A 13,108-nucleotide genomic window follows, 5' to 3' on the forward strand; every position below is an offset into this window, starting at 1 on the left:
AAACATATCTCTGCCCCTATTCCAGCCATGCCTGGCCCTGTACAAGCCTTTACTCACACAGTGACTATGCAGCCCCAAGTAGCTGCAGTGGTCCTACCGAGTTATTTGAAAGCAGTACGCAGAAATGTTTCATGGGCACAAACACAGCATAACCTGCTCTCCCAAAGCCACGCTGGGCGGGCTGCAGTACCTCAGCACTCTCTCTACAGGTGCCTCTCCCTGCCACAGCATCCACACGGCGCAGGCAGCCCAGCTCCGGGGGCACCCAGCCGGAATGGTTACAGGGCACTCGCACTGCCCCGTGGCACCCAGTGAGGGCAGGCTACCCTGTACAGACACGTATGAGCCAGCAGTGTGCCCAGGTGGCCAAGAAGACAAATGGCATCCTGGCCTGTGTCAGAAGTAGTGTGGCCAGCAGGACTAGGGAAGTGATTCTTCTCCTCTACTGTGCATTGGTGAGGCTGCACCTTGAATACTGTGTCCATTTCCGGGCCCCTCAATTCAGGAAAGACATTGAGGTGCTGGAGCATGTCGAAAGAAGGGCAACAAAGCTGGTGAAGGGGCTGGAATGCAATTTTTATGAGGAGCAGCTGAGGGAGGTGGGATTGTTAGGCTTGTGGAGGCTCAGAGGGGACCTTATCACTCTCTACAACTGCTTGCAAGGAGGTTGTAGCCAGGTGGGGGTCGGCCTCTTCTCCCGGGCAACGAGTTACAGAACAAGAGGACATAGTCTTAAGCTGTACCAGGGGAGCTTCAAGTTGGACATTAGAAAGAATTTCTTCACAGAAAGGGTGATTGGACATTGGAATGGGCTGCCCAGGGAGGTGGTGAACTTACCGTCCCTGGAGGTGTTTAGGGTAAGACTGGATGTGGCACTTAGTGCCATGGTCTAGTTGACATGGTGGTGTTGGGTCACGGGCTGCACTCGATGATCTTAGAGGTCTTTTCCCACGTAATCCACTCCCCACACAGACAGGGCGCGCAGCCTCTCCCCGCCCCGCCCCGGCCCGGCCCCCGGCCCTCCCCGCCCGCCGTGCGGTGCCGGTCATGGCGGCGGCAGCGCGGCTGTTCCGCGGGGCTGTCCGCGGCCCGTCCACCCTTGTTCTTGCCCGGGCGCTGAGCTCCGCGCCGCCGGGGCCGGCGGGCCGGGGAGGGCGGCGGGCCGCGCTGGCGGCCGCGGGGGCGCTGGGCGGGCTCGGGCTGGCGCTGGGGCTGTGGCGGCGGCAGACAGCGCTGGCGGCGTCCCGGGAGGACGAGGAGGACAAGGAGCTGCGGCAGCGGTTCATGGCGCCGCCGGTGAGCGGGCTGCGAGAGCTGCGGCGGCGGCGACGGGAGCTGCGGAGCCGCATGGAGCTGCTCATCATGGAGACGCAGGCGGAGGTGTGCCGCGCCCTGGCCGCGCTGGACCCCGGCGCCTCCTTCTCCGTCGACACCTGGGAGAGGAAGGAAGGTACGGGGGAAGCCGCGGGGGACGCCGCGGGCACCGACCCCCCGGGCTCGGTCACCCCGCGGTGACCCTGCCCCTGGCCTTGGCAGGCGGAGGCGGCATCAGCTGCGTACTGCAGGACGGCGAGGTCTTCGAGAAGGCGGGTGTGAATGTGTCCGTCGTGTCCGGGCTCCTGTCCGAGGAGGCAGCGCGGCAGATGCGGAGCAGGGGGAAGTCTCTGAAGGCCAAGGACGGTAAGGTGTCCGGCCGGGAGGTGGGGTAGGGAACCGGGACACGTTCACCTGAGTATTCCCGTGCGGGACTCTGAAAGCAGTCTGGCCTTTGAGCTGAACCTGAGGAAGGCCAGACTGATCAAAGCTCGAAGGGTTTCATTTGTATCAAGGTGATTTCGAACCGGTAAGCCTGACAGGTGGACTTTCGTATCCCTAAAAAGCCATGTATCAGAGTGCTTCTCCCTCCGTCTCGCTGCTTTAAGGAATGTATTATAGGCACGGGTGATTTCTCAATAATGACACTGTAGCTTAATAGTGAAACAGTGCAGGAGTTATGTACCAAAGAGGTGAAGGGAGGGAACCAACACCACCTGAAGGGTAAAGAGCACTCAACCCATGTTTGTGTAGCAAAGGGCAGTTGTGAGGACTGGGGGTGGTCGAAACCCTTAGCAGTGCCTTATGTTTTAAATGGTCTTCATTTAATGGGTTCTCTAACATGTTGCTGCATTTTAGGACTAATGCCAAAAAAAAGGTGCCCAGAAGAGCATGAATGAGAAGTGAATTGCACATTTACTAATAATTATGAGAAGTTTTCCTGTCACGAAACCTAAGGAAAAATAGCGATGTTCCTTAAATGATAGTAAATGAAGTTTCTTGAAAAACTAAGGGCTTTCATGGTGCATCTCTTTATCTAGGGAAGCTGCCTTTTTGTGCCATGGGTGTGAGCTCCGTTATCCATCCAAAGAACCCTCATGTTCCAACCATGCACTTCAACTACAGATACTTTGAAATCGAAGAAGCAGATGGTAAGAATTTTAATCCAATGAAGCACGTATGAAATGTATGACTCCACATGAAGGAAGCGTGAACGCATGGCTAGGGTAAGAGGTTAAGAACCAGTCCAGGTTTGTTCCCAGCTGTGCCAAGAATCTGTTGTTTAGCATTGGATCTCCTTATCTCTGGCCTTTGTGAATTTGTAAAATGAGCGTAATGAGTGCATGTGGTAGAGTAAAAGGGGTTTCCTTTTTGTAGAGTATACCAGGGGTTTCAGATCGAAGTTAAAAATGTAGGAGGTTGTAAATTAATGTGAAATACATTCAGAGCAGCAATCCTAGAATTTAGAAGAAATGTCTGTGAAGGGCTGATAAACATTCTGGTCATGATGTGCCTTTGTCTCAGCAGCTGGAAGGACGTACTGTCAGAAACACTGATCACTAACTGCATTGTGCCTTATTTCCCCAACTTTCTGCAACTTGGCACTGTCAGAAATGGGACCCCTGTCTAGGTGGTCAAACACTGAAGGGCCATCTGTATCTTGTGACAGTGTATGTACTGTCAGAAGCTCAAAGAGAGTTTTCATTCAGTTGTTTTGCCACAGCATTATGGATCATTTCTAGCCAGTTACTTCCCTGGATGTAATAACGATGTTCCCTTTCTTTGGCACACAGTAAAATGTTTCTGCATTCTTGAATAAGAGTTGCCAGCCCATCTTGTGAAACTGATATTCTGTAGTCGGGATCAGTGGTCCAAAATACTGAATGAATGGTTTTAACTGCTTTGAAATTTCTTTCATATTTTCCTTTAGTCACTGGAAATGAAAGTTCACTACCTTGAAGTCAAATTTTTCATGATTGAGGCTTAGGGGCACCACTGAATAATGATTTTGTTTTGTATTTTAAAAGTAGTTGTTAATGCTTCATGAACCTTGCTGTTTAGAAGCGTAAAAGAAAAATGTTGCTGTTTTCCTCTCTTATAGGAACTAAGCAGTGGTGGTTTGGTGGTGGGACTGACCTCACTCCAACCTACCTGAATGAAGAGGATGCCGTTCATTTTCACAAGACTCTGAAAGAAGCCTGTGACAAGCACGATCTGAAGCTGTATCCCAAGTACAAGAAATGGTATGTGGAGAGAGATGCACTTGGGGGGGAGTAGAAAGCAGCACTAGATGTTGCCAGTTAAGTGTACTCTAAGAACTGTAGGTTCTGCTGCCTTTTAAAAAGTATCAGCAAACCCTAAGAAAAATTAGCAGAAGTGTACTGGGACAGAATGTAGTCTGAAGAAATCTCTTATTTACAGAAGCCTGAGTTTTTCAAATTAGGGGGCTGACAACTAGGATCATAAGTGTATAGCCCAAATAAAAAACAGGCTGACTCTACAAGAGCGGTTGTAAGACACAGACTTCACTAGGTAACTTAAAAATTCTTTTTAACCTCTAGTGTTAAACCAGGACAAGATTTTTTCCCCATGGACTTGCACAAATCCTGCTTACAGTGAGCTCATGGTAAATGTGCATGATTCAGTGTGAGCTCTTGGGCCAGCGCTGCAGTTCTGAAAATCCCACTCAGATTTTTCTGTCTTCACTCTGACCATCATGGCCTATTTTGTTTTTCTGTTTTTTTCTGGGTAAGTAAAGGAAATTGTCCTTAATGTAGAAGCTTCATGATTTAGATGCTGTAGTTTTTTCCCCGGTGACAAATTCACTGTGAGTTCAACAGCATAATCTCTAAGATGCAAAAACTTTGAATATTCTTCTTGAGCTAAGAGATACAAGTGATCTGATCCTTCACTAGTGAGCAGAGGCTTGCTGCTCTGTGTCTGATAATCCTATCTGCCACAGGGTGTGGTATCCAGGAAGGAGGGGATACCCTTTTGTAAGGCACTAGGTCTCGTCTGAGGACAGGAGATAAAGTGGGTGTTATAGTTTGGGTGGCAACCACTTAGTAGGGAGATACATCTTAGAACCTTGAGATTACAGTCTTGTTCTCTGAGGAGTTTTTGCATGGTAGTTCAGATTATGTGCTTTAAAGGTCAGGTTGTTTGCAGCCTAAGTAGGCTAGTAATGCCAGCTGTGGGGGGTCAGAGACCTTTTCCCACCTTTCTCAAAGATAAAAGCTATTGTTACATTTACCACATTGTCTTCCTGATCTAGGTTTAAGACTTTTGTCAGGCTTGTTCTCTTTTTGCATTTCTCACTCAGCCTTTTTACTTAACTCTTCCTGCTGCCATAAAATAAAAAAGCTGATCGTCGCAGTGAATAAAAAAATAGCTTAGGTTATCAGTTACATCTCCATGTCTCTTCTGCTTTGGCCATGCCATATATATTGCTTGAGAACAATTGAGGATGGACACATGTATGGAAAACTAGTTCTAAAAGGGAAGGTGTTCTTAATGTTGATGGTTTCTGCTTCCTATTTTCCTTCCATTTCTTTTCCATGTGAAGACTTGCAGGGCATGACTGCCCAATAAAGCAACTATAAGCAAGATAGGGTGTGGATACAATTAGTCATTTATATATAGTAATTGCACAGCTACATACTCCCTGTAAATACAAAAGAGATTAATTGCCTTTCTATTGTAGAATAAACTGCCCTTACACATTTATATACTTGGACATGAGCCATGAAAAGCCACTGCTATGATGACTCAATCTTACAAGTTTTAACTATTAAAAAGCCTTTTTCCAAAGAAGGCTGCCATGACACTTGCTTTCTTATCTGGTCTTAGGTTTTTAGATTCCTTTTGTTTTGATGAAGAAAATCAATTCTTTTACTAGAATGGCAAAAATAATAAAGAAATTCTCTTCCAAGTCTGAATTAAACTGAAAGCTGTACAAATAATTTGGTATCTGCATATAATGCTGGGAATGAAATCTAGCAAGAGCTCTTAGGGCGAAGTTTTGAGATCAGGTGACCCTGTTCTGAGTAGGTAGAGGATATGGATTGGATCACTCCATGTGGGTGCAGCTGCCATGGTGTTTGAGTGTGACTGTTCAGTGACTGTGTGGTGACATGTAGCTTTGCAGAGACCGTCTAATCAGAGCTTTCCTGTAAGTGACACAGGAGTGCTTTCCAGAGGGTGCTGCACCATCCTGGCTCTCGGTAGTCAGTAAAACAGTGGGGCACTGGGCAATGCAGGAACTGACTTCTGGTCAGTGCTAGTCCTGAGCCACGTAGCTGTTTGGAGTTCTGTTCATTGCTTTGAATACTGTGGACCATATTAATAAATATCTGGTACTTCTTCTAGGTGTGATGACTACTTCTATATCAAGCACCGTGGCGAGCGAAGAGGGATTGGAGGCATATTCTTTGACGACGTGGACTCTCCCTCCAAGGAGGAAGTGTTCCAGTTTGTGAAGAGCTGTGCCAAAGCTGTTGTGCCTTGTTACATTCCCATTGTGAAAAAGCACCGCCACGACTCCTTCACACCAGAGGAAAAGCTATGGCAGCAGCTTCGGAGAGGACGGTGAGTACTGAAGGAGCTAAAGAATACACAGGAGGTGGATTATGCTGGCAAGAAAAAAACTGAGCTAGTTCTTCATGGTTACAGGTTAATGTCCTGTTGTAGTGTGGGCTAAAAAAGCTCACCAGAGAATTTCAGCATTTTTGTGCACAGAACTGATTTTGAAATCCAATACTAAGTTGCCAAAAGGGGTGCAAAGCAGGTAGTAGCATGCCCTTATCTGTATTTCCCACCTTCCTATGTTAGAATACAAGCAACACAAACAAAATGCCACGGTTTCTCTCCAGCTCTTTCAAAAACCAAGAGAAGTTGCTGCTGTGCAACAGGCAAAGGGGTATGGGTGTGCTTGGTGTCCTGAATCCAGACCTCTCCTGCAGCCCAATCACATGGGATATAGGACTACCCTTGTCACATGAGGAGCCTGAGGGTGAGGGAATTGTGCTTCCTATTCAGTAATGAAAGAAAACTTCCCAAAGTCAAGAAGTAACAGTGCTCAAGTACCTTCATCTTCTTACACACATATTTGTTCCATCTGATCTTGGCATTGAAATGAGGATTTCTGTAAAGGAGTAAAGATACAGAGGGTTGGTTTTTTTTATTCTGGCATGGTCCAAAGTTGCTGTAGCTTAAAAGACTTTGGAGGATGCTTCTAATGTGACCAACTGTTAATGTTGCAAAAGCTTAAGTACACTGGTCAATACAGTTGTACTCTGTTCCCTGTATCCTGTGATTGTGTAAGCACATGGAGAAATGAGAACACACACACTTTGTGCAGAAGTAGGGTCTTCAGTTCCTGTCTCTTCTGCAGTGAAATCTGTGATACTGGCGTGGAAAGAGTATAAGCATTTAAGTTAAGATCACTGGCCTGCAGCCATTAGTCAGATAGGCAAGCGTACTTAATTTGGTGGGACTGTTCCTGGGAACGTGGGGCTTCCAGGATCCATTCTGTGGATGGGATTTAGCAAACTTGCTGAGTTTATAAGGGGGAACAGCTTCTTTAAGCTGCAGCCAGAACCAGCTCTTGAGGCCTGCCTATTTCCCTGTGTCTGTTTGCAGGTTGTTTGGCTAGGTAAAGCTTTCCATTTTTGCAGATAGGTAAGAACTCTTCCCTTCCTGTATCTCTGTTAAATACTAACATGTCTTTACTAAGTACTAAGATAATCCCTGATGAATTGTCACTGTTCTGTTCCTATACTGTGGGCAGAAAAGTGGTATATTTTGATATTACAACTCCCAGCCAGCATTCTGAAGCTGTTTGACATCTGCTTCTTTCCAGATCTCCCCAAGAAACAAAAAATACTGTTCAGACCTTTCTGCTTATGTGTCCTTCAGCATGGAGGACTGCACAGTAGAATTCTTTCTCTGGTTATTCTTAGTTCCTTTAAGGCCCCTCTTTATGTCTGATGCCACCACACAAAAGAGAATAACCAAGGTAAACATGGTGTCGAGCTTGTCAGCAGGGTTGAGGCCTGGGAGAAGCATAGCAGAGTACAGCAGCCTGCAGAATGCTCTCCTTTGAACAGTTTGTCTGCTCTAGTCTGTTTGCCAAGGTCACTACTCCCTGTGCTTTGTGGAGTGGCAAGGTGATAATTGCATTCCTGCAGAGGATGCTAAAGAACAGTTCACTCCAAAACAGGGTTCATTCTGACACCCAACACAGCAGAAAGATAGGCAGTTTTGTTTGATATCTGCTAGTTGAAGAAGGCACAACCAACCTCTGCTAATAACCTTGTTTTTTCTTTGCATCTCTTCACTCCCCGTAGGTATGTAGAGTTCAACTTGGTTTATGACAGAGGTACAAAGTTTGGCCTCCTGACACCAGGATCAAGGATTGAAAGCATTCTTATGTCTCTGCCCCTGACTGCAAGGTAAGGCTGTAGCTATGTGGGACTGCAGGTAGGTTACTGTTCTTATTAAAATAGTTAATAGGATTAAATCAAAGGTCTGTCGTGGTGTCCCATCACTTTACAGTGGCTAGTTCATGCCTGATACAAGAACTGCCCAAATACATGCAGATGCTTCTCTGATCTCCTATACTCAGCTAGTTGCCAGTAGTGTGTGGCTGAGACATTTTCTGACAAAAAAATGGATGGTTTTTCTGCTTAGTACCTCTTGATAGATTTTTCTCTCCTTGCTCCATGGATTTTTGTTTAGTAGCTCTTTGAAATCATGTGAGATTCTGGCAGTCCTGACAAAGTGTGACAAGGAGCTTCATAGTTTAACTGTGTGTTGTATGAAAAAGTGCCTCTTCGTTTTCAACTTGCCTCTGATGACTTCATTTGATTTTTCACTGAGTAACATGATTTTCTTGCTGTTGTGTTTCTCCATAACTGTGCTTATTTCACAAACTTCTGTTTTTTCATTGCCAGTTTTCCAGGCTAACGATTCCTGGTATTTTTAATCTTTGCACAGTCACTGTTCCATTGTTTTGATCACATTTGCCACTTTCTCTAGGCTTAAGTTTTCTGTGCCCTTTCTGAACTAGGGATAAGGAACCAACACCATAAGATACATTTGTGTATCCAAGATCATACAGTGGCATAATGAAGTTTTAATTCATTATTCCTTTCATAGTCCTAATATTCTGTTTGCTGGTTTTGACTGCTGCTCAGCATTAAGCTGGCTTTTTCATAGAACTGTTACAATGTGAGAGTCTTTTCTGGGCAATAAAATTGAACTCAAATTTAACTCAATCTGTATACAGCTTTTTCTGTGTCCATCACTTCACACCAATCAACAGTGAATTTCACCTGCCATTTTATTGCTCAGTTGCTTGGCTCAATACTAAATGTTTTCAACTGCTTTTTTTGTTTTAACCCATCTTGCTTACTCTTGCAATATCAGCAAATTCAGTCACTTACTGTTTACCCCCATTTTCAGGTTGCTTTTAGGTAACACTGAGTAGCACAGACCCTATCATGAATTCCATAAAGTTTACTAGTGACCTCCTTCTGCCTCCTTCCTCCCTTTGCCTGCTGCCCCTTAACCATGAAGGCAGTCCTGTTCTCACCATATACCTTCATCCCACTGCCAACACTACATGAGTCCCTGACCTGGAAGTGTAGCACCAGTTTGATTTCGTTTCTAGGATGATCTGGTTTTGCTTGTTCTCATCAGTGTAAATAGCTTGCTTCACATCAGGAATGGTTCCTTACTGGTGAAAAAAATGGAAAGAGGGTGTACCCATCTCTGACTGCTGATGCTTTCTCTGTCACGCCTCTTTTAATTGCCTTTTCAATAAAAAAGTGATCTTTCATCACCTTTGCTTTTAAAACCAAGATTCAACAAGGACTTGTAGAGCTTCCAGTCCATATTCCGGAAAACCTAAATCTTGTGTCCTCACTGTGAAAATTCTGTGGGTTCCTTTGCTACTCATCTTCCTTGTGATGTTAGTGGGTCACAAGAGACTGCTAGAAGATTTTTGCAAATCAACCTGCATGCATTTTGGGGCAAGGGGGCATTGCTCTTCCCTTTATCCTTGTTCTTCCAGCTTTTTCAGAAGTTGGAAGCTAACATTTTTCCTATGTACCCCGGTGCTGATAATATTTGTTTTTACTGAACTTACATATATGTCTCCTGAGCTGAGTATCAACTGTGTATTTAGCTTTGCATGCCCAAAAAAGGCAACTCTAGTCCAAACACCACCTGGTCCAGGAGAGGTGGCAGCCAGCTGGGCAGTCTGAGTGAGTTTCCCCTCTCCCTGCAGGTGGGAGTACATGCACACCCCGCCAGAGAGCTCCAAAGAAGCAGAAATCCTGGAGGTTCTGCGAAATCCCAAAGACTGGGTGCACTGACACGGATCATGAAGAAGATGGATTGCTCACACTGAGCCATTTGAGAGAACGGGAACGCCTGCAAACCAGCTCATTGGCACTGCTGTTGCATGGCGTCTCATTGTGTCTATTTATATCTTGCCTGGTGCCTTAATTATGCTGTAGACTTGTTACAACTTGCAAATACGTGAACTCACTCTTTTCGATTGATTGATGGGTTAATATTGTCACCCCCTGTTGCTGTTGCCTTGTGAAGGGACTGGTGATGGCCCCACAGGGCTACTGTGCATGTTTTAGGACTTTCTCAACTCATGTGACTGACTGCAAAATGGCAAATTACTGTGAAGTGTTCTCCCGGTGAAATGAAAGCATTATCTGTGCCTAAATAGCACTGCTTACCCTTAGAAAATGTTTGGATGCTTAAACACATTTTTGTAAAGAATAAAGGGAATATTTGATAAGATTTTAAACCTTAAACTCTGCTTTCGGGAAGCTGTGGAAAAGGTGGTACTTAATCACATGTATTTGGATGCTGCAGTAGCACGACTTGGCCGATGAGTAGCTGGGAGAATCCGGGTTGGGGCACCGTGTTACCTGAGGGGAAGGCTGGCTGTCCATTTGAGGAGAAAATCTCAGCATTGAGCATTTCAGCTGTGGTCACGACAGGATAACACCCCTGCCTCAGATCAGCTCCTTTGCCGAGGAGGTCAGAGATGGATCAGGAAGCATGTTGCCCATTGCCCCGAGGGTCTCTAAATAGCACTTCACACTGTTCCCAGCCCCGGAATGATTGTTCTTTTGACTCCCGGCACAAACCTCGTCGAGGAACGTCTAGGGAAAAGCAAAGGGAGGCCGAGTGCAATTTCCCCTTGCCTGAGGAAAAAAACGACAGCTCCACCTCCCCGTCGGGGAATCGAACCCCGGTCTCCCGCGTGACAGGCGGGGATACTAACCACTATACTAACGAGGAGCGGGATGCCCGAGATTCCCCTTCTGCCACCACGGCGTACGACCTCACCTGTCGCGGGTTCCGGAGCTGCGGGTGACGGCTGTCCCTGCGCCCGGGCGGCGTGGGGACATGTCCCGCGTCGGCTCAAGGTCGCTGTCGCCGTCTGATCGCCCAAGTCAAGCTTCCCGCCGGGGGCCACCGCGTTCACTTCCGTGTTACCATCCGCCACTAAAATAAAATTAAGTAGTATTCTGCTAAATCGGCCATCTCCTCATTTTTAAGGGAGAAAAAGAAGTGGCCCGTACGGGGATCGAACCCGCGACCTTGGCGTTATTAGCACCACGCTCTAACCAACTGAGCTAACCGGCCTTCGTGCACCCCTCCCCTGTGCGCGCACCTGAGGCGCTACTACGGGCACGGCGCGGGTGGAATTCCTGCCGGGACCGGATCCGCGGCGCTACCACGACCACTCTCGTTAAACTCCGCGTCGGCGGGTAATTCCAGGGAGCCGCGGCAAAGCAGCACGGGCATTAATCGGGGCGACGAGTGCTGCTAAAAAAAAAAAGGGGAGTTCAAAACCTTTCGTTTTTCACTACTCTCTCCCTCCTCCAGTCCGCGGCCGCACCCTCTGCACGGACACGAAGCTCCCAGCGCGGGGGAAGCCCCACCGAAAAGAGCCGCCTCCCACCTTCCCTCCCTCGCACGCCGCGGGACGGGGTCCGGAGGAGGCAGGAGCGGTCCCGGGGGATAAAAGCGGATGTCACCTCCCCGTCGGGGAATCGAACCCCGGTCTCCCGCGTGACAGGCGGGGATACTCACCACTATACTAACGAGGAGCGCGGTGGTGGGTTTGTCCCTCCCCACGCACCCCAACAGGCACCTGCGCCACCCCCCGCACCTTGTGAGACCCCTGCCCGCCCCCGGCGCTCCAAGACCTTCCCTAAAATTGCGATAACGAATCGCGAGGAAAATGCTGCACCAAGGAAGGACACGCACATTTCCTAAACTTATGGGGAGCCCTGTTTTCTACTGTGGTGAAACCACCTGTTCTCAGAGGAAACTGAACCCCTCCTCAGGTGGTAAGTCAATTGGACAACTTGTAAAATCAAGACATTAAATTAAAAAATGTAGAAAATACTTAGGAATCAAATACCTGTGAGTCAGTGAAAAAGTTGTAGAGGAAGAGGACATCACCAAATTCCAAGCCCTTTCCTTCGCAAACTGTCAGTACGAGTGCTAAGCTGAACTCCTCAAGTATCCTCTCCTTTGCTGTTTCGTTTGCCACTAACACCACCTATCATAAAATACAATAATAAAAACCACTAGGAAGCCAAAAAGAAGGCAAGTGTCTGCATAGAGAAAGCATTTATAAATGTATCGTGACAATGCAAGAGCTGCCTCAAAACCAGGCAACATTTAACACAGACATTCCCACCCTCTCCACAGAAAAGATCCCAAAGCTGCCACTACAACAACAATAAATATGTGGTAGGAGGAGACAGTCATAGATCCAGTGCAAGAAAATATGCACTTAGTTAGGAAGAAATAGGACAGGATACATCTGATTAAAAAAAGAGCAGAAAAACCCAGATGTGCACGAACAAGAAAGAAACAGAAACCCACACAATGACGGCTTCTAAATTGAAAAAGCATTATTTACCAATGATATGTAGTGGCTTTAAAAATTGTGGGCAATCCACATAAAATAATTATTTTATTAGCTACAGACCTAGAAGAATCTGCAAAAAGTCATATACCTAAAAAAGCAACCCTGACGTGCTCCAAATTCAACAGGCGGTGTTTTCCTTTTGTGGCCCCTCAGCAGCACTGCTGGGTCACTAACCCTGTGGGACTCCAAGACTGTAGGTTTTTCTGCATCAGAGAGACCACAGCCCTCAGGAAGCTGATCAAAAGATTCCGGGAAACAGTACTGAAGCAATACAACCACTCCAGAGGCCAGATAAAGAGGCCTGTTGTAAGCAGAATATGGATTTTAAACTCTCTCTTATGCTCGCTCAGAAACACACTTCTGATGGATTTTGTTAGAATTTTGAGACCAAGAAGTGTCATAACAAAAACATTAGTCAGAGAAGAGAGAAGCTGCAAAGTTTACTTTATGTTTCTGCTCTTGTGAGTAGACTTCATCTCATTGTAAACTAATTTCAGAACCACTGCGATAAGACCTTCAAAGCAGGAGATTGCTCAGTAAAGAAAGAGCATTTGCAAATTTGTGTGCCAGGAGCCACAAAATGTGATGCAACTTCAATAAAACACAGTGCTTTCCAGTAATCTTGCATGCCATAGGCAGATGAAATAACAGATGTAATCTAAAACTTTTGCTTTTTGCTGAGTTTGATCTCCCTGTGCAGTCTTTTGCATGAGATCATCCTCATCCTTATCCTCACATATCGGGACATAAGAAATGCCAAGTATTTGGGCATTATTTATTCTGTTTCTAAAGAAACAACATTACTGAATTAAGTGTCTC

General features: G+C 46.4%; 1 protein-coding gene, 1 long non-coding RNA gene and 3 other non-coding genes across 8 annotated transcripts in view; 1 reads left to right on the forward strand and 4 right to left on the reverse strand.

The window, feature by feature from the left end:
- Window positions 1–1,039: 1,039 nt before the first annotated feature.
- CPOX (coproporphyrinogen oxidase) lies at window positions 1,040–9,920 on the forward strand. The gene is made up of 7 exons (XM_027653401.1): window positions 1,040–1,450; window positions 1,537–1,680; window positions 2,355–2,465; window positions 3,416–3,557; window positions 5,683–5,901; window positions 7,662–7,766; window positions 9,605–9,920. The coding sequence occupies exons 1-7, from the start codon at window positions 1,048–1,050 to the stop codon at window positions 9,690–9,692; spliced, it is 1,212 nt and encodes a 403-aa protein (XP_027509202.1). The 5' UTR covers window positions 1,040–1,047; the 3' UTR covers window positions 9,693–9,920.
- Window positions 9,921–10,176: 256 nt separating this feature from the next.
- Window positions 10,177–13,108, reverse strand: part of LOC113951863 — a 5,647-nt gene continuing 2,715 nt past the window's right edge. For 2 of the 4 annotated variants that reach the window (XR_003529304.1, XR_003529303.1), the window contains exons 2-3: window positions 10,690–10,848; window positions 10,177–10,502 (exon numbers count right to left, since the gene is read on the reverse strand). This is a non-coding gene — a long non-coding RNA (uncharacterized LOC113951863). Of the gene's footprint in view, window positions 10,503–10,689; window positions 10,849–10,925; window positions 11,034–13,108 lie in introns of those variants that run through there. The other 2 variants (XR_003529301.1, XR_003529302.1) reach the window with 2 other exon arrangements.
- Window positions 10,570–10,641, reverse strand: TRNAD-GUC. Its single transcript has one exon. It is a non-coding gene; the product is annotated as a tRNA-Asp (tRNA).
- Window positions 10,916–10,989, reverse strand: TRNAI-AAU. Its single transcript has one exon. It is a non-coding gene; the product is annotated as a tRNA-Ile (tRNA).
- Window positions 11,385–11,456, reverse strand: TRNAD-GUC. Its single transcript has one exon. It is a non-coding gene; the product is annotated as a tRNA-Asp (tRNA).

Source organism: Corapipo altera, unplaced genomic scaffold, assembly GCF_003945725.1.
Source record: "Corapipo altera isolate COAL_440 unplaced genomic scaffold, ASM394572v1 61, whole genome shotgun sequence".
Classification (NCBI taxonomy): Eukaryota; Metazoa; Chordata; class Aves; order Passeriformes; family Pipridae; genus Corapipo; species Corapipo altera.

What these genes read in the sequence shown, in the direction of transcription:
- CPOX (XM_027653401.1), top strand. Translation starts at nt 1,048, where the DNA reads ATGGCGGCGGCAGCGCGGCTGTTCCGCGGGGCTGTCCGCGGCCCGTCC. An exon ending in TATCCCAAGTACAAGAAATG is followed by an intron (nt 3,558 to 5,682) that starts GTATGTGGAGAG and finishes TACTTCTTCTAG; the next exon opens with GTGTGATGACTACTTCTATA. An exon ending in CAGCAGCTTCGGAGAGGACG is followed by an intron (nt 5,902 to 7,661) that starts GTGAGTACTGAA and finishes CACTCCCCGTAG; the next exon opens with GTATGTAGAGTTCAACTTGG.